The sequence below is a fragment of the Papio anubis genome, chromosome 13 (genome assembly GCF_008728515.1).
Source record: "Papio anubis isolate 15944 chromosome 13, Panubis1.0, whole genome shotgun sequence".
NCBI lineage: Eukaryota > Metazoa > Chordata > Mammalia > Primates > Cercopithecidae > Papio > Papio anubis.
Window position 1 is genome coordinate 13,226,342 of NC_044988.1, and position 17,483 is coordinate 13,243,824.

Below are 17,483 nucleotides of genomic sequence, written 5' to 3' on the forward strand. Positions count from 1 at the left end.
CAGTTGGAATCAGCCTCACACTGGGCAGCAAGACAGAGGAAAGGACAAAAAGGACCAAGTGCACCTGCCAGCCATCCCTGGCAGAACATTCCCCGAGCTGCCCCCCACAGGGCACCCTTTCTACTTTCATTTCATTGTCAGAACCTAGTTGCAAGGGAAGCTTGGAAATGTAGCCTTTTGCCTAGGTGACCATGTGTCAACTAACATTCTTTGAAAAGGGATGCCACAAATAGAAAGGGGAGTAATTTTAGAAATCTCCAGTGTTCTAGAAGTTATCATAGGTTTAGAAAGTGAATGAAAGGAAGACAATGAAAATGCCTCTGTCCATCTGTGGCTCCCTGTAATAGCCACATAGAAAGTGCAAGATCAAAGAGATGGTGGGAAACAAACCCCAGGCACAATGGACTCCTGGTTACTAGGCTGTCCCTTCAAAGGGGGCTCAATCAGGACCCTCATCGTTTAGCACACCTAACAACTGAAGTTAACTAGAGAAATTAAACGTGATAAGCTGTAAACGGCCTAGACATACTCACAACACAATTCCCTCACCTTTCTTACACATTCAACAGAGGGACAGATTTTACCATGAGAACGCAGTTGTGGTTGTAGGATGTTAAGTGTGCAAAGGTATTTAGTAATGTGAGTTGCTAAATAAATGGAAAGAAACAATGGGCTAAGACATTATCTGGGGCCCCATATCACAGCCCCATGACTCTAATTTGAAAAGAAGTAGAAAGACAGTTGTCTTAATGGTCATTTTCCAGGTACCAGTCAATATCCACAATAACCCCATTAATTCTGTTGGGAATCCTCAAGTGGGGGACATTGTTCTTCCAGAAAATACTAAAAGGCCAAGGCGTATACTCTGCTGGCGGCAAAAATAAGACTATTACACAGTGAAAAACAAAACCACAGGTGCCCTTGTTGCCACTTAAAGAAGTGCCCACTCTATCCCTCAACACACACACACCTTCCACTTTCATTAACTTTAAAAACGAAGGATCCATCCCTGTATTCCACCAGTAATTTTCAGATCCTGCCACCAGGGGGCAGGAGGAATCAACGTCAAGAAGCTGAATCTCGGAAAATGTCAGGATTCCGGAAGGATCCACAAGAACTCCAAATCCAAACTGTGTTGTATGAATAAGGGAGTTGAGGCTTGAGAGGGTGTGACCTGCTCAGTAGGGACCCTAAGGACTAGCCCCTCAGTGACCTGTGTCCTGTTACTCCACCAACTTATGCTTGGTTTTATTTTTAACTTATTATTAAGGAAAATTTTAGCATCCACCAAAGTAGGAGAATAATAAAATGATTCTCTAGGTACCTGTCAGCCAACTACAGCAACTGGCAACATTCTGTCATCTTCCCATACTATGTATATTTTTTCCTTTCATGCTTTTTTGTTTGTTTGTTTGTTTGTTTGTTTGTTTTGAGACTGAGTCTCGCTCTGTCGCCCAGGCTGGAGTGCAGAGTGGTGCGATCTCAGCTCACTGCAATCTCTACCTCCCGGGTTCAAGCAATTCTCCTGCCTCAGCTTCCCAAGTAGTTGGGATTACAAGCACATGCCACCATGCCCAGCTAATTTTTGTATTTTTAGTAGAGATGGGGTTTCACCATGTTAGCCAGGATGGTCTCAATCTCCTGACCTCGTGATCTGCCTGCCTTGGCCTCCCAAAGTTCTGGGATTACAGGCGTGAGCCACGATGCTCAGCCCATGCCGTATTTTTATACCAAGAACCCAGGGGTGCTACACTCCTGTGCTAATGCAACATTAAAATCACTGTAGGTCATTAATTCAAAAAATTGTTAGTGTCTGCTATATGCAAAGAACTGTAGAATATAAGCAATTGTAACAAAAGAGGAAGTATGGCACAATACTTTGATGCATGAATCTTGTGCTGTAAGGTTTTGTCTTTTTTTCATGTTTATTCATTCTTGTGTTTGTGTAAGTGGAAAATGTAATACAACTCGGAATTGCAATATTTGCTGGATTCCTGGGGCCAGTCAGAGATATAAGTTAAAATCAAAGTCATGCACCTGGTCTTTGAAGACGCAGTCATAGCACTTGGGCTAACAGAAGGCATTTCCTGACACCATTTATCCATTACCTCACTCTGGAAAAGGGCAAGTTGAAATGAGATGGGAGAAATATTAGATACCCCAAAAAGATAAAAGAGACAGGAGACAGGTCCAGTGTCTGTCACTTCTGGAAACAGCAGCTGAGGGGTCCCGACAGCCCTACGAGAGCAAATCTCATTCAGTTCCTTAAAGTAAAATCAAGACAGCCTCACACACACCAAAAAGGGCATTTTTCTTGTGATCATTACTCCCAGAGATTGCTTTAAACCAAATAAAACCCGTTTCAACATTTCATAAATCAAACGTCTAAGAATAAGGTTATCCAGCCTATGGTTTACCACGTTTTATTTCATTTTATAAGGTGAAAATCAGTGTGATGTGATAGAAAGAAGAGTGGAAACCTGCCCCCAGTCCCAGCTCTGCCTATTGGAAAGTTATCTGGCCTACATAAGGGCAATTGTCCTCATTCCTCTCTTCCACCGGACTACCTTTGTATCAGAACAAAACAAAGCAAAAGTCATCTGTTTCTTTACTTTCTTTCTTTTTTTTTTTCAAGTGGAGTCTTGCTCTGTCGCCCAAGCTGGAATGCAGTGGCATGATCTCCGCTCACTGCAACCTCTACCTCCGAGGCTCAAGCGATTCTCCCACCTCAGCCTCCCAAGTAGCTGGCATTACAGGTGCACAACACCATGCCCAGCTAATTTTTATATTTTTAGTGAGATTTTGCCCAGGCTGGTCTCCCCTCCCACTTCAGCCTCCCATGGTGCTGGGATTACAAGCACAAACCACTGTGCCCAGCCCATCATCTGTTTCTTTACAAGCCCAGGATTTATCAGCTGTTCGTTGAATCAGATGCTTCACCTGAACACCTATTCTTTGCTTGTCTCATCCTCCAAATTCTTCTAGGTATTATTCATGAAAGAACATCTGTTTTTTGGCTGTAACTTTTTATTTTTTCAATCTGTACTTTTTTCTTAGAATGAAGAAAACTTTCTTGAGAACGAGAACACATCAGGAAACAAGAACTCAGTGAGGAGCAGAGCTGTGCAAAGCAGGGAGCACACAGACACCAAACAGGTACAGCAAGACTGTGGTGCGTGACTCTGGTGCCATGGCAACCGCTACGCAACAGGCACCTGAGAACAGTGGGCACAGAAAGCATGGCGCCCCGCTGGCATGCAGAGGAACAGATTAAGTGGTAATTAAAGTGTGTGGGGCACAGTCGTAAAGAAAACACACATGCCCAAACAAAGAGATTTTGTTTCTATCCACCTGTCCTCAGAGTTCCCTGATGGGAAGCATATGCAGGTTTTCACTGACGCTTCACTATTAGGAGTTCCAAGCTCCATTTCAAGGAAAAAGACATTGGCTTAGACAAAAGCACCTGAGCTTTAAGGTAAACGACAGAAACAAGAGGAACGCTCTCTATGGTTCTAAATCTGTGTCCATCATGCCCTAGCATTCCTTAGTAGCTTTATACCAGTCCGAGGGACTCTTGCTTAATTTCACTTACATATGGAATTCTGGACAGGAGTTTATTTAAAGATGGCTTCCTATTGCAAAAAAGGTGAACAGATTACCCACACAGGTCATCCCTTAAAAAGTAATTCAGGGCCGGGCACAGTGGCTCATGCCTATAATCCCAGCACTTTGGGAGGCTGAGGAGGGTGGATCACTTGAGGTCAGGAGTTCGAGACCAGCCTGGCCAGCATGGTGAAACCTCATATCTACTAAAAATACAAAAAGTAGCTGGGCATGGCGGCGTGTGCCTGTAATCCCAGCTACTTGGGAGCCTGAGGCAGGAGAATCGCTTGAACCAGGTAGGTGGAGGTTGCAGTGAGCCAAGATCACACCACTGCACTCCAGCCTGGGCGACAGAGGGAGACTCTCAAAAAAAAAAAAAAAAAGGAACTCAGGGTGCCCACTAGTGTGTCATTTTGTGAGGAGTTTTCTCGTGGTAAAATAATCACTTTTTAAAAAGCAGACAATTTGGAAAACTTATTGTAGCAAAATCTGGAAGACCAAAAAAGGCTCATAATTCAAGAAAAAAGTCAGTGCCTAACATTTTGGAACACAGCCTTTTTTAATGCAAACATACGCCCACATGCATATGTCATCTGTATTGGAATCACACCATGCATAGTACAGTGTTTGGTAACTGTCTATTTTGCTTAATTGTAAAAAAAATGTTCACTCCACTAAGTATTCTTCAGCAAACAAAAAAATAAAACAATACTTATGTTCGCATAAAAACCCACACATGGATGTTGAGAGCAGCTTTATTTGTAATTGCCAACACTTGGAAGCAACCTAAATGTCCTTCAGTAGGTGAATGAATAAATAAACGTGGTACATCCAGACATGCAGCGTTTTTCAGCACTAAAAAGAAATGAACTATCAAGCCATGGAAAGACACGAAGTAACCTTAAATGTACATTACTGGGTGAAAGAAACCAATCTAAACTGGCTACATATTGTGCGATCCCAACCGTACAACATTCTGGAAAATGCAAAACTATGGAGACAGTAAATAGCGCTTTCAAGGCATCGGGGGAGGTGGGGACAAATAAGAAGTGTGGGCTTTTTTTGTTTTTTGAGACAGAGTCTCACTCTTTCACCCAGGCTGGAGTACAGTGGCACCATCTCGGCTCACTGTAGTCTCCACCTCCCAGGTTCAGGCAATTCTCCTGCCTCAGCCTCCGGCGTAGCTGGGATACAGGCACCCGCTACCACGCCCGGCTAATTTTTTTGGTATTTTCAGTAGAGACGGAGTTTTACCATGTTGGCCAGGATGGTCTTGATCTCCTGACCTCATGATCCACCCGCCTCGGGCTCCCAAAGTGTTGGGATTACAGGCATGAGCCACCGCCCCCGGCTATAAGAAGATTTTTAGGGCCGTGAAACTAGTATGCCTGATACTGCAATGGTGGATACATGTCATCATACATGTGTCCAAATCCATAGAATGTACAAGACCAAGGGAGTCTCACTGCAGACTTTGGGTGATGATGATGTGTCCATGGAGGCTCCTCAGTTGTAACAAACGTACTTCTCCGGGTTCATTTGATAGTAGGGAAGATGAGGGTGGGTAGACAATACATGAAAAATCTGTATACTTTCAGCTCCATGTTGCTATGAACTTGAAACTGCTCTTTTAAAAATATATTTAAAATATTTTTTCATAAAAACAAAAATTTAGATATTTTACAGTTATAAACGGGGATGTGAAGGCTGAGGAGTAGCTACTGGATTTGATAGCAATGGGCCTTGGGTGACATTGGCAGGACACATTCAGCAGAAGCACAATCACAGTGGGTGGAGAAGTGGGCAGGGGGTGAGGAAGTGACCTCCAAAGAGTAAACGCCACTCTCTCCAGTGGCCTGACTGTGCAAGGAAAGAGGGGGCAGTTGTCCCATGATTGTGGGAGCCAAGGGAGATTTGTAGTTGTTGATTTTAAAATATGAGTAAAGACAGAAAAATAAAGGACAACAGTAGTAATGCTAGACATACCATAGATAGGAGGTAATTTGGGGTACTTTCACCACAAGACAATAATAATGATGGATCATTTCAATCAAATATTTACCAAACATTGACTATTGGCTAAGCTGGGAATTAGACAGAAATAAATGAATAAGACTCAACCCCAGCCCCTCCAAAGAAGCTGCAGCTTGGACTCAGCTGGTCTCTCTTAAAATTATCCTCGCACTTTCCTAGTTCCTGGGGTCCAGCCCAGAAAATGAAGGTAATCTGAATCAGGAGAAAAATGGAGTTTGGCCTCGTGGAATTACAGGATTTTTGAGAATCCTTTCAGCTCAGACACACACTAATGATTTATTTCTATGATTTCTGTTAAAGAGAATCAAAGGCCACATTGGATATGACAGAAGACAAGTGCTGAGATTTGACATTATACTTCTTAGAGCACACTCAAACTGCTCCACCTCCATCTATTTCCTCCCCCACCAGCTTCTGTACCATTGGTTACAAGAGCCAGGCTTATTATTTGAGACATTCTTGGAGACTGAAGACAGGTAGGAAATCCTCTGCCATCCTGGAAATAGGATGGGTCATGGATATTTGAGAGCTCAAACTGTACCTAGAAAGATTGGGTCCCTGAAAAAATGGACCAGAGATATCCTACACTCAATTAATTAGAGCAAGGGCTAGCTGACTAAGGGAAATAGTCCTCGTTCGCCCAACTGATAAAAGGATCCTTGTGCCCAAGGGGAGGTTTATCGGCTCTTGAAGGTGCCAAGCTAGTGTTCATATTCGCAGACCAAGCCCTGGGCTGCCGGGGAAATAAATCCAGCTTTGGTCTCAGTCGTTTGGAAACCGGGGCTGGCAGAGTACTAGGGGAGATTCATGCATCTCCTGGTATTAACTTCATTTAGCACTTGGCTGAAAACAGAGCTGGGGCTGAATGATTACAGGAGAGACAGGAGTGAAAAGCACAAATATGAGCCTGTTCCCTTAAGAAAAGGAGAAAATACCAACCGCTCATTTGGAAGGAAAGGAAGAGTTCAATGTGATCCTGCCTTTTTTTGTGTGAGATTATAAGCGGGGAAAAAAAAATGTCTGTGCAGTAGATAATAGGAGCCATCTTCTTGCATAATAATTTAAAAGAACCTATTGAAAGTTCTTTGCCCGAGTTCTGAGCAATGAAACCAGGGTCCATTATGCCCAGGACGCTCATTATTCCATCTCTGCTCCAATGTTTGATTTCCAGGATGAAGAACAGGGCACAGTTGAGCAGGATTCTCCAAGAAACAAAGAAGACATGGAGGATGATGAAGAGGAGGTGCAACAAAAAGGGTACAGTCTTTAAAACAGGGAAATAACCAAGCCTACCTCCCATTTGGTTTTATTACTTTGATTTTTTTTTTTTTTTTCCCCAGACAGAGTCTTACTTTGTTGCCCAGGCTGGAGTGCAGTGACTCATTCTAGGCTCATTGCAACCTCCGCCTCCCAAGTTCAAGTGATTCTCCTGTTTCAGCCTCCGGAGTAGCTGGGACTACAGGCGCATGCCACCATGCCTGGCTAATTTTTGTATTTTTAGTAGAGGCGGGGTTTCACCATGTTGGCCAGTCTGGTCTCGAACTCCTGACCTCAAATGATCACCCACCTCGACCTCCCAAAGTGTTGGGATTACAAGCATGAGCCACAGCGCCGGACCTCCCATTTGAATTTTAACATTTATTGTAATTTATTAGAGATTGTCACCACTCATCCATCTACCCTCCCTACCCGACATCCTTTCCAGAAAAATTAATGAAGCTCTAAGATGATCAATGTGGCCAATTCAAACTGCTGATGTTCTGGGAACCCAATATGCAGATTTAAATTCACCCAGGACAGTCTTCTAATTAAAAGTGTAAATCACCAACTAATTGCTCCAGTCCATACGAATGCAGTTAATTCATCTTCTCAATGTCAATCAATAGCAATTGATTGCTCAAAACCCAATCCACTTTAAATCCCAGCAAACTGTTACTCTTACCTTGTAATAGCCTCAAAGTATTCCAAGTTCTTACAACCAACTCCGTAAGGTAGGAGACACAAGATTAGTATCTTTATTTTTTGGACCAGAAAAATGAACCTCAGAGAACTGACTTCCCCAAGTGAGCTAGGAGACGAAGAGAGCTAGGTCACAATTTCAGCTTCTGATTCCTAGTCCAGGATTGTCTGCTACTCTGTCATAACACTACAGTATTTGTCCATCTTCTCTATTCCTAAATTTGATTTGCATTCCTATGTCTCTGAGGAAATTTTTCTTCTTTTTTTTTAGAGGCAGGGGTTCACTCTGTTGCACAGGCTGGAGTTCAGTGGTGCTAATTTTAAATCTAGAAATAGATTTTAATTTTTTTTTTTTTTTTGAGGCGGAGTCTCGCTCTGTTGCCCAGGCTGGAGCACAGTGGCACCATCTCGGCTGAATGAAACCTCCACCTCCCTGCCTCAGCCTCCTGAGTAGCTGGGATTACAGGCATGCACCATCATGCCCACCTAATTTTTGCATTTTTAGTAGAGACAGGGTTTCACCATGTTGGCCAGGCTGGTCTTGAACTCCTGACCTCAGGTGGTCTGCTTGCCTCAGCCTCCCAAAGTGCTGGGATTACAGGTGTGAGCCACTATGCCTGGCCAGAAATATATTTTAATTTAAATCTATTCTGTCCAGCCTGGGCAACAGAGCAAGACCCTGTCGTGAGATCTGTGAAGCTCACTGCAGCCTCGACCTCCTGGGCTCAGGTGATCCTCCCACCTCCGCCTCACAAGTAGCTGGGACTATGGGAGGAACTCTGTTTTTATGTATCAGACGATACCTCTGGAGTTGGCCAGAATTAGGGTTGGCAGCTCTTGTCACATATACATCATCCCAAATATTTACCATATCAGAAACATAGCAAAGTTTTATCCTTCATTTTACTTTATGAGTCTCTGACCCGGAGGTACTGAGAAATTCTCTTGGGTCGTCAGAGGTACTCAGGTTTCACTAATGTCAATGAGACTGAAATAGCCGTCAGGAGGTTGGGAATTACTCAGCCTAGATAACCAAATGACCAAAGTGTCTACTTGCGGGTACTCTGCTTTATGCAGAAGTCAGATTGCCGTAATGGACTACACACATTCCCTGCAATTAAAGAACCTGATAGAGTCAACCTGCAGTATGTGAATGTATCCTATTAAATGTCACCCTCTGCTGCTGCTTTTTAACATATATTCAACTGAGAATAATACATCATTAGCCTTTCCTAAATCAGACCATGAAAAATGTCTTCACTACACTTTTATTCACCCAATATTTTCTAGAGCACTGTTTCTAATTCTCAGTACACATATTCACACACATACATAATGATGAACGTTTCATGAAGTGATACCTATCATTCTTATGTATGAATGATACACTATGATACTTTTGATACTTTTATTCTTTCTTGTCTTTTTTTTTTTTTCTTTTTCTTTTTTTGTGATGGATTCTCGCTCTGACTCCCGGCTGGAATCCAATGGCGCAATTTTGACTCACTGCAACCTCTGCCTCCCAGGTTCAAGAGATTCTCCTGCGTCAGCCTCCCGAGTAGCTGGGATTAGAGGCATGTGCCACCACACCCAGCTAATTTTTGTAGTTTTAGTAGAGATGGGGTTTCACCATGTTGGCCAGGCTGGTCTCAAACTCCTGACCTCAATCACAGCTCACTGCAGCCTTGACCTCTCAGGCTCAAGTGATTTTCCCACGCAGCTGGGACCACAGGTTTGTGCCATCACACCAAGCTATTTTTTTTTTTTTTTTTTTGTAGAGACAAGGTCTCACTGTGTTTCCCAGGCTGGTCTTAAACTCCTGGGCTCAAATAATCCTTCTACTTTGTCCTCTCGAAGTGCTGGGATTACAGGCCACCATACCTGGCTTCCTTCTATTTTAATAGTGGTTACTATGTGGACTTTATAATCCACGAATGGATCTCCAACTCAGAGCCATAAAATACGTTTCAGATAAGCAATATTTACTCCCATTTCATTCATCTATCAACCAATACGTGTCTGCTGAACATCCTTAATATCCAAGGTTCTACTCATGGTGCTGTATGGCTCACAGGCATCTGTTCTCCAGGGTCTCTGGCCCTGAGGGACTGAGAAATTCTCTTGTGTGGTCAGAGGCACTCAGGTTTCACTAGGGTTAATGGGTTGGAAATTATTCGGCCTAGATAACCAAATGACTGGTTATTAACCAAATAACCAATATTTCCTGCTACCTGAAATAAACACAATCAAAGAAGACAGTAAGAATAAAGTTCAGAGGCATGTACCTGTCCGAGGAGATGCAAGAAGACTTTTTAGAAGCCACAAGCTTGAGCTGTGCCCCAAAGCTTGGGAGGTGGCTCACCTGGAGGTGCAGGTGAGACTGTTGGAAGGCAGGAAAGTGAAGGCACTGACCAAGGGGAATGCAAGTCTCCCAGCTCGGGGCCACGTCCTTTGAGGTCCTGGAGTTTGGAAATCATCTATATGGGATGAGAAATGGTCATTTTTAGAAGTGCTGTCCTGTGACCTGGAGGGGACAATGGGGAAATATGCAAGAAGTTCCTTCCATCCAGACTCAAGTGGGAGAAGGAGAGGCCTCCAAAGAACGAGGCATCTACATGGGAACAAGACGATCCCCAGATAAGGAGAAGAGAGCCATGTGACTATCACCCTGGCCTCCCAGCTCACTCCTGGGGAACTGCTGGACACGATCCTCCTCCGAAGACAACCTACACATTGCTCACACACTACCCACCCACCCCATAACAAAGCCCTGGATGGAAATAAAGACAGTCCAACACCTCCAGAGCTTTCTGAGAAAGCTGTGACAACCCATTGGTTAATAGCCCTAACATCCAGGAAATCCTACTTTGCATTTTAAGCACACCCCATGAAGCCCATCAGTCTTGGACTAATGGGGATGGTGATGGGGGACAGAGCACCACCAACTTGTTCAGATTTTGCCAAACCAAGAGGGATGACAGAGTTCCTTGGCTTTTTATTTTCTAACAACAAATACGTAATAACCATTGGTTAGAAGCTAACAGAGGATCTCGTAGTGTGCCAGAAACACTCTCTTCCTGTGACTATTTCAGCTTTGGTTAGTTATCCATCTCCCCTGCTCTGTTCCCAGGAGCATGTTGTCTGCACCTCTCTAATCCCTCAGGGGTTGGCACACTTATTCAGTGATGGTGATCAATGAATGGTCACGATCATGGCTGACTCTAGTCTAAAATGAAATGAGTTTCCCCTTTCTATTTTGTAAGACATATGCCTCACACATGTGTTTGTTTGCTTTCTTGGTTTACAAAGCCTAATCTAGCCTCAGCATACAATGTATTTCATGTTTTTGGTATTTACTTCTCCCTGCCTTTTTGCTTTTGTGTTGCAGGTGTTTGGAAAGGAGATATGACACAGTATGTGGTTTCTGTAGGAAACACAAAACCACTCTTCGGCACATCATCTGGGGCATTTTATTAGCAGGTAAATAACAAAGAGGGATAGAGATACCACAGTCTTTTTTTTGCAGGGGTTCCCACAAATATTAACTTTAGGTGGAAAGAGATTAAACCTTTACTGAATCATCCAGGGAGGCAGAGAAGTAAATCAAGAAGCCCTTTATAGGTGAAGCCTTTGCAAATGGTTTCCCTACCCCATTTATGAGGCCAGAAGCTTTTTTCTTTCTTTCTTCCTTCCTTTCTTTTTTTGAGATGGAGCCTAGCTCTGTTACCCAGGCTGGAGACCAGTGACACAATCTCGGCTCACTGCAACCTCTGCCTCCTAGGTTCAAGTGATTCTCCTGCCTCAGCCTCCCAAGTAGCTGGAATTACAGGCACCTGCCACCATGCCTGGCTAATTTTTGTATTTTTAGTACAGACAGGGTTTCACTGTGTTGGCAAGGCTGGTCTCGAACTCCTGACCTCATGATCTGCCCACCTCAGTCTCCCAAAGTGCTGGGATTATAGGTGTGAGCCACTGTGCCCGGCCGGGAAGCTAATTTTCGGAGTCAGTTACTCTCCTCATTCTTATAGCCTTTGTTACTGTCATGTGGATTTGAGGGGTGCATTGGTTCACACAAATCCAGAAAACACAAGTGATTAATTCTTTATATGAATACAACATGAGTAGCCTAGGGCCATCTAGCCCATTCCGCTTGCCTGAAGGCAGGACAAAAATGTCTCCTGTTTTTTAATCCCTCCAAAACAAAGAACTCCTTGGCTCACTTTGTTTTTTGTTTTGGTTTGTTTTTGTTTTTGTTTTTGTCTTGTTGTATTGTTATTTTTTTTCTTGAAGCTCAGCACACTGAACTTGGCCCATTTTAAAGAACACTCCTGTCTATAAAACATAAGCACCCACATCCAAGCCTGCAGACATCAATCCAAGGCTGCTGCACCGCCAAGGTCAGTGGTTTTGCGGTGCTCAGACAGTTGGAATAGGAAACAGTAGGGTTGGTGAGCTTTCTGAATACTGGGCCAGATAATATTTTAGGCTTTTCAGTATTTCATACGTAAGGTCAAAACCATGCCATTCCACCATGTAGTAACAAAGCAACCATAAACAATATGTAAGTAGACAGACATGGCTGTATTCCAACACAACTTTATTTCTAGAACACACATACAGACTGTCAACTGAAGAATCAATCATGAGGGTCAAACATTTGGAAAGTAAAGTTCTGTTTCTCATAAAGGGTTGCAGCCTGCAAGGTGGCCATTCTGACAGGCTGGGAAGTGTAGTCTCCAACAGAAGCCAGAAACAAGTACTTTGAGGGAGGGAAGAATAAGACAGGAATTTATGCTGAAAGGATTGGCTAAGCATAAATATTCAATAAGCTATAGGGGGAGTCATGAATATTTATGAAAGGAGACACATGCACATGCACAATTGAGATCTATGCCTCTTTATGGAGCATGTGTATCAAAAATAGCAGTGTTACCATGACCTGAGGGTGGAGTTATCAGCCCTGTGAAGTCAAAAGGTAAAGCAAAGGACACAGAAACCCTCACTGTGCATCCTCCAAGACTGGCCAGAACCACTCCATGGTCAGCAGTCTCTTATCAGGAAGAAATGCCTTGTGAAACTGGTGAGCTGTCACATCAAAATTCTAAAGAGGCCGGGCACGGTGGCTCACGTCTATAATCCCAGCACTTTTGGAGGCTGAGGCGGGTGGATCACCTGAGGTCAGGAGTTCAAGACCAGCCTGACCAACATGGTGAAACTCCAACTCTACTAAAAATACAAAATTAGCCGGGCGTGGTAGCACATACCTGCAATCCCAGCTACTTGGGAGGCTGAGGTAGGAGAATCGCTTGAACCTGGGAGGCGGAGGTTGAAGTGAGCCGAGATCGTACCATTGCACCCCATCCTGTCCAACAAGAGCAAAACTCCATATATCAAACAAACAAACAAAAACTCTAAGAGGAAGGAGGAGTTTGGTTACCACCTCAGATGATTCACTAAAGGCGATAGAGAAATGAGTCTTCCGTTTCTTGTTTTCCAGAGCTGGTTTCTGCTTACTCCTTAGGAAGGAATTCTGGTTAAAGGGTCAGTTCAGTTGGTTGGGTGAGCTAGGACTTTATTTTTGTTTCTCAAAACACACAAATACAAATGTACTTGCCACCTGCAAAAACAAGTAGCAGGCCAGATTTAACCTGCAGACCACCTCTGCAGACCTTTAGGAATAGGAAACCTTACTCTTATCCCAGAATCTGCTCTTCGAAAGCAGCCACCTTGGTAATTGCCCCTACCTCTTTTCCTTGGAGACTCTGTGTCACTTAGAGAAGTAGTCTGTTGTTGGTAGGTCTGTGCCTTCACTCCAGTTTAGACCGAATCTGAACTGCAAACCACAAGAATCAGTACCTCTTTGCCAGTGGTCGCTTCAACACTCAGCCTTTCTCTGATAGTAGCTCACCTGCTGAGACTGAATGCCAGGGATAAAAATGGCCAGTACCTAGAGGCCCAATGATCGAGCATCAAGATTCAAGAACTCAGAAGGTCCTGTAAGAATAATAAAAAGACCCAGCACCCTGTCCTCCTAGCATTCATGGCGATAATTTTCCAGACTTGCTTTGAAAAATATCAAAAGCCCCCATCAAAGAAGCCAGTAGCCATATCAAGAGCACTCCTGCATTCAATGATATCTTGATTAAACTTCCCCTCACCTGAGCCAAATGAAGGCTGGAGGCTGGAGGCGTGTCCCAGTAGTTAGTGATGTTCAATGTCTGTTTTTGCTTCCTGGACAGGTTATCTGGTTATGGTGATTGCGGCCTGTGTGCTGAACTTTCACAGAGCCCTTCCTCTCTTTGTGATCACCGTGGCTGCCATCTTCTTTGTTGTCTGGGATCACCTGATGGCCAAATACGAACAGCGAATTTATGAGATGCTGTCTCCTGGCAGAAGGCTTCTAAACGGCCATTGGTTCTGGCTGAAGTGGTAAATGCAATCGGTTCCCTTACTTCAGTTAAGAAAGATAGTCTTTTCCAACACCATTTTCAAAAATTTGTTCTGAAATTACTTCCTCGTTTATGGGATATGGAAGCTAGAAACACCCTAGGGAGTAATCCGTTACAATGTCTTCAGTTTACAAACAGGAAATCAAAGCCTAGATGAGGCAATGGCTCATTTGAAACGTGTGCAAATGTCCTCACACACTGCCTTAATGTCAAGTGTATTAAATGATAAAATGTTGTCCAAAAGATGATGAGCATATTACATTCCATGTGCTATACTAGGGAGAGACATCTCTGTGCCTACATATTAGGAAGTAGTTAGAAAAATAGAAAAGAGTGAAAGTTTTGTCATAACAGGATGGCTTCGCTCTCCCTCCGACCTGTCAGTGGAAGGGCACCATGATCAATCAGTAATGTCTGTCCTGGCACTAGATAGGGAACATCACAAATGCCATCTAATCTCAGTACCTGTAAATAAAGAATTGGGTTATAAGTACAAACTGATGGAGATTGCTGATGACGTGTCTTTAAAGAGCTTTCATTTTTACCAACATTTTTTCTTTTACGAGTTATACCTATTCTCTTTACAATTTATTTACAAAATGAGGATCGTAGAACATATTCAATCTTGAATTTGATTATAGTTCCTGTATGGTTGACCATTTATTTTGCCTACAAAATATTTGCTATTTTAATTATTATGATGAACACAAATCTTTATATCTATTTATTATTTATTTATTTATTTATTTATTGAGAAGGAGTCTCATTTTTGTCGCCCAGGCTGGAGTGCAGTGGCGCGATCTCCTCTCACTGCATCCTCCATCTCCCGGGTTCAAGCGATTCTCCTGCCTCAGCGTCCTGAATAGCTGGGACTACAGCTGCCCACCACCACGCCCAGCTGATTCTTTTATTTTTAGTAGAGACAGGGTTTCACCTTGTTGGCCAGGATGGTCTCAAACTCCTGACCTTGGATGATCCACCTGCCTCGGCCTCCCAAAGTGCTGAGATTACAGGCATGAGCCACCACGCCTGGCCCCAAATAATTTTTCTATCAGGTTTTCTTTTCCTCTAATTTCTTCCCATGCCTTTTACTCATAAAAAATGTAGGGCTTTTAAAATTGTTTAGGGATGTTGAAGACTGCTAGCACTTTTTTTCATGACCCATGAGGCTATGGTCAAAATAAAACTTAATTTTTTTCATTCATCATTCTTTCAATTTTATTCAATGGGAGATATCTACCCTATATTTTACAAAAATGCCAAAAGCCCATGACCCTTCTGAACACTCTTAGTAATAGTCCAAAGTTCATAGCCTTGTTTTTTTTTTTTTTTTTTTTTTGAGACACAGTCTTGCTCTGTCACCCAGGCTGGAGTGCAGTGGCGCCATCTTGGCTCACTGTAACCTCTGCCTCCTGGGTTCAAATGATTCTCATGCCTCAGCCTCCCAAGTAGCTCAGCCTCCCATGTGCTGCCATACCCAGCTAATTTTTTTGTATTTTTAGTAGAGGCGGGGGTTTCACCATATTGCTCAGGCTGGTCTTGAACTCCTGGCCTCCAGTGATCCTCCTGCCTTGGCCTCTCAAAGTGCTGGGATTATAGGTGTCAGCCACTGTGCCCAGCCTATTTTTTAAATTTTTAATTGTTGTGGGTATGTCATAGGTGTATATATATTTATGAGGTATATGAGATATTTTGATACAGGCATCATGGACATGTTTTAACATCAGAATATGCTGTCCCCTCCAGTAATGAGAACTGTGAACTTGACCCAGTGCCCTAGCTTTCCTCCCTAGCCTGGGCCTGAGTGTCCCCTTTCTCCTTGTTACTTGCTCCCCTGCCAGTCTCAAAGCCAGGATCAGCCTGGCTACCTGCTCTGGATATGAAGCTGGCCTTCTTGGGAGGAAGGGCCTGTGAAGTGTTAGAGCGACCCTTTCCCATAGGACCCTGTGTCCTGCAGCAACTGCTCAGAGCTTTTCCCTCAGCCTCTCTCTGAGGGACCTCCTCTCCCTTCAGGTGGCCCCCTGAGCAGGACCCCAGACCAGTTCTCTTCCTCAAGGCTAACGTGGGATCTACCAGGAAACTTCACACATCCTTGGCCTAATAAACTGGGCTTGTGCAATCCCAACACAGCAGGCCTTCTGGCTCTGCTGTGCAAGCCGTGAGTCCTGAGTCAGACTTATCAGGCTTGCTGGGCTCCCCAGGGGAGCCAGAACTCGCCCTAATGTCTGATCTCCCTCTCAGCGGCTGGTGAGGTCCCCCAAGGGCAGATAACATATTCCAAGTTATTCCTTAAAGGGAAGCAGATAACACCTCACCCACCCCACAAAACGAAGGTGAAGAATCCCAGTAGCTCTCTCAAAGAAATCACTAGACGTTCCTCTCCAAACATGCTTTCTCCTCTCTGGCCCCTTCATGCATCCTTGAACAGGCAAAGGGCCCAAGAGTTGTAGAGTAAGGAGACCCAGTACTTAATTTTTTAGCTATTTGCCTTGATAGCCACAACCAAAAAGATTCTGTTGCAGTTTCCAAAAGCACAACCTACTGGTGCTAGAGTGTATTCATCTTGTTTCTATGTTTCTTTGTTAATTGAAGCCTGATGGCTGGGGGTGGTGGCTCACACCTGTAATCCTAGCACTTTGGGAGGCCGAGGCAGGCAGATCACCTGAGCTCAGGAGTTCAAGACCAGCCTGGCCAACATAGTGAAACCCCATCTCTACTAAAAATACAAAAATTAGCCGGGGGTGGTGGCAGATGCCTATAATCCCAGCTACTGGGGAGGCTGAGGCAGGAGAATTGCTTGAACACGGGAAGTGGAGGTTGTAGTGAGCCAAGATCGCTTCGCTCTACTCCAGCCTGGGCAACAGAGCAAGACTCCATCTCGTTAAAAAAAAAAAAAAATTAAGCCTGATTATGATTCTCAAGTAGCACAACAAATGATGCCAATGCCTCCCTTCCCCTTCTCTTAGGGTGATCTGGAGCTCCCTGGTCCTAGCAGTTATTTTCTGGCTGGCCTTTGACACTGCCAAATTGGGTCAACAGCAGCTGGTGTCCTTTGGTGGGCTCGTAACGTACATTGTCCTGTTATTTCTATTTTCCAAGTACCCAACCAGAGTAAGTATCCAGCTGATCTTTTAGATTCTTTTTTTATTTTTCTCCCCATGTGTAAATTGCTCAAAATATTGATTGTGAGAGAATTGAACTATTGTTCAGTACTTTTCTTACCTTGATGGGATTATTTAATGTGGCCAGGGTGCCCTATCTTCCTGAACTTTCACGGTACTGTTTGTTACTATCTCATGCTCCATTTTCAGTAATTTTCCAGTTACACAACCAGTGAGATGTTCTCTCCCTGTCAAGTCTAATTTCTTCTCGCATACCCTCCATCAAACACACAGAGAAAATTCATGCATTTTGATCCAGATTTCCCCAGACGAAGTC

The 17,483-nt window shown here is 43.7% G+C and overlaps 1 protein-coding gene across 1 annotated transcript in view; it reads left to right on the plus strand.

Moving 5' to 3' along the window:
- Window positions 1-17,483, plus strand: part of SLC28A3 (solute carrier family 28 member 3) — a 64,897-nt gene that overhangs the window by 23,849 nt on the left and 23,565 nt on the right. Inside the window, exons 2-6 of the mRNA XM_003911868.4 lie at window positions 3,058-3,156; window positions 6,809-6,894; window positions 10,985-11,076; window positions 13,836-14,025; window positions 17,012-17,156. Of these exons, the coding sequence (XP_003911917.3) occupies window positions 3,058-3,156; window positions 6,809-6,894; window positions 10,985-11,076; window positions 13,836-14,025; window positions 17,012-17,156 (612 nt within the window). The remainder of the gene's footprint in view (window positions 1-3,057; window positions 3,157-6,808; window positions 6,895-10,984; window positions 11,077-13,835; window positions 14,026-17,011; window positions 17,157-17,483) is intronic.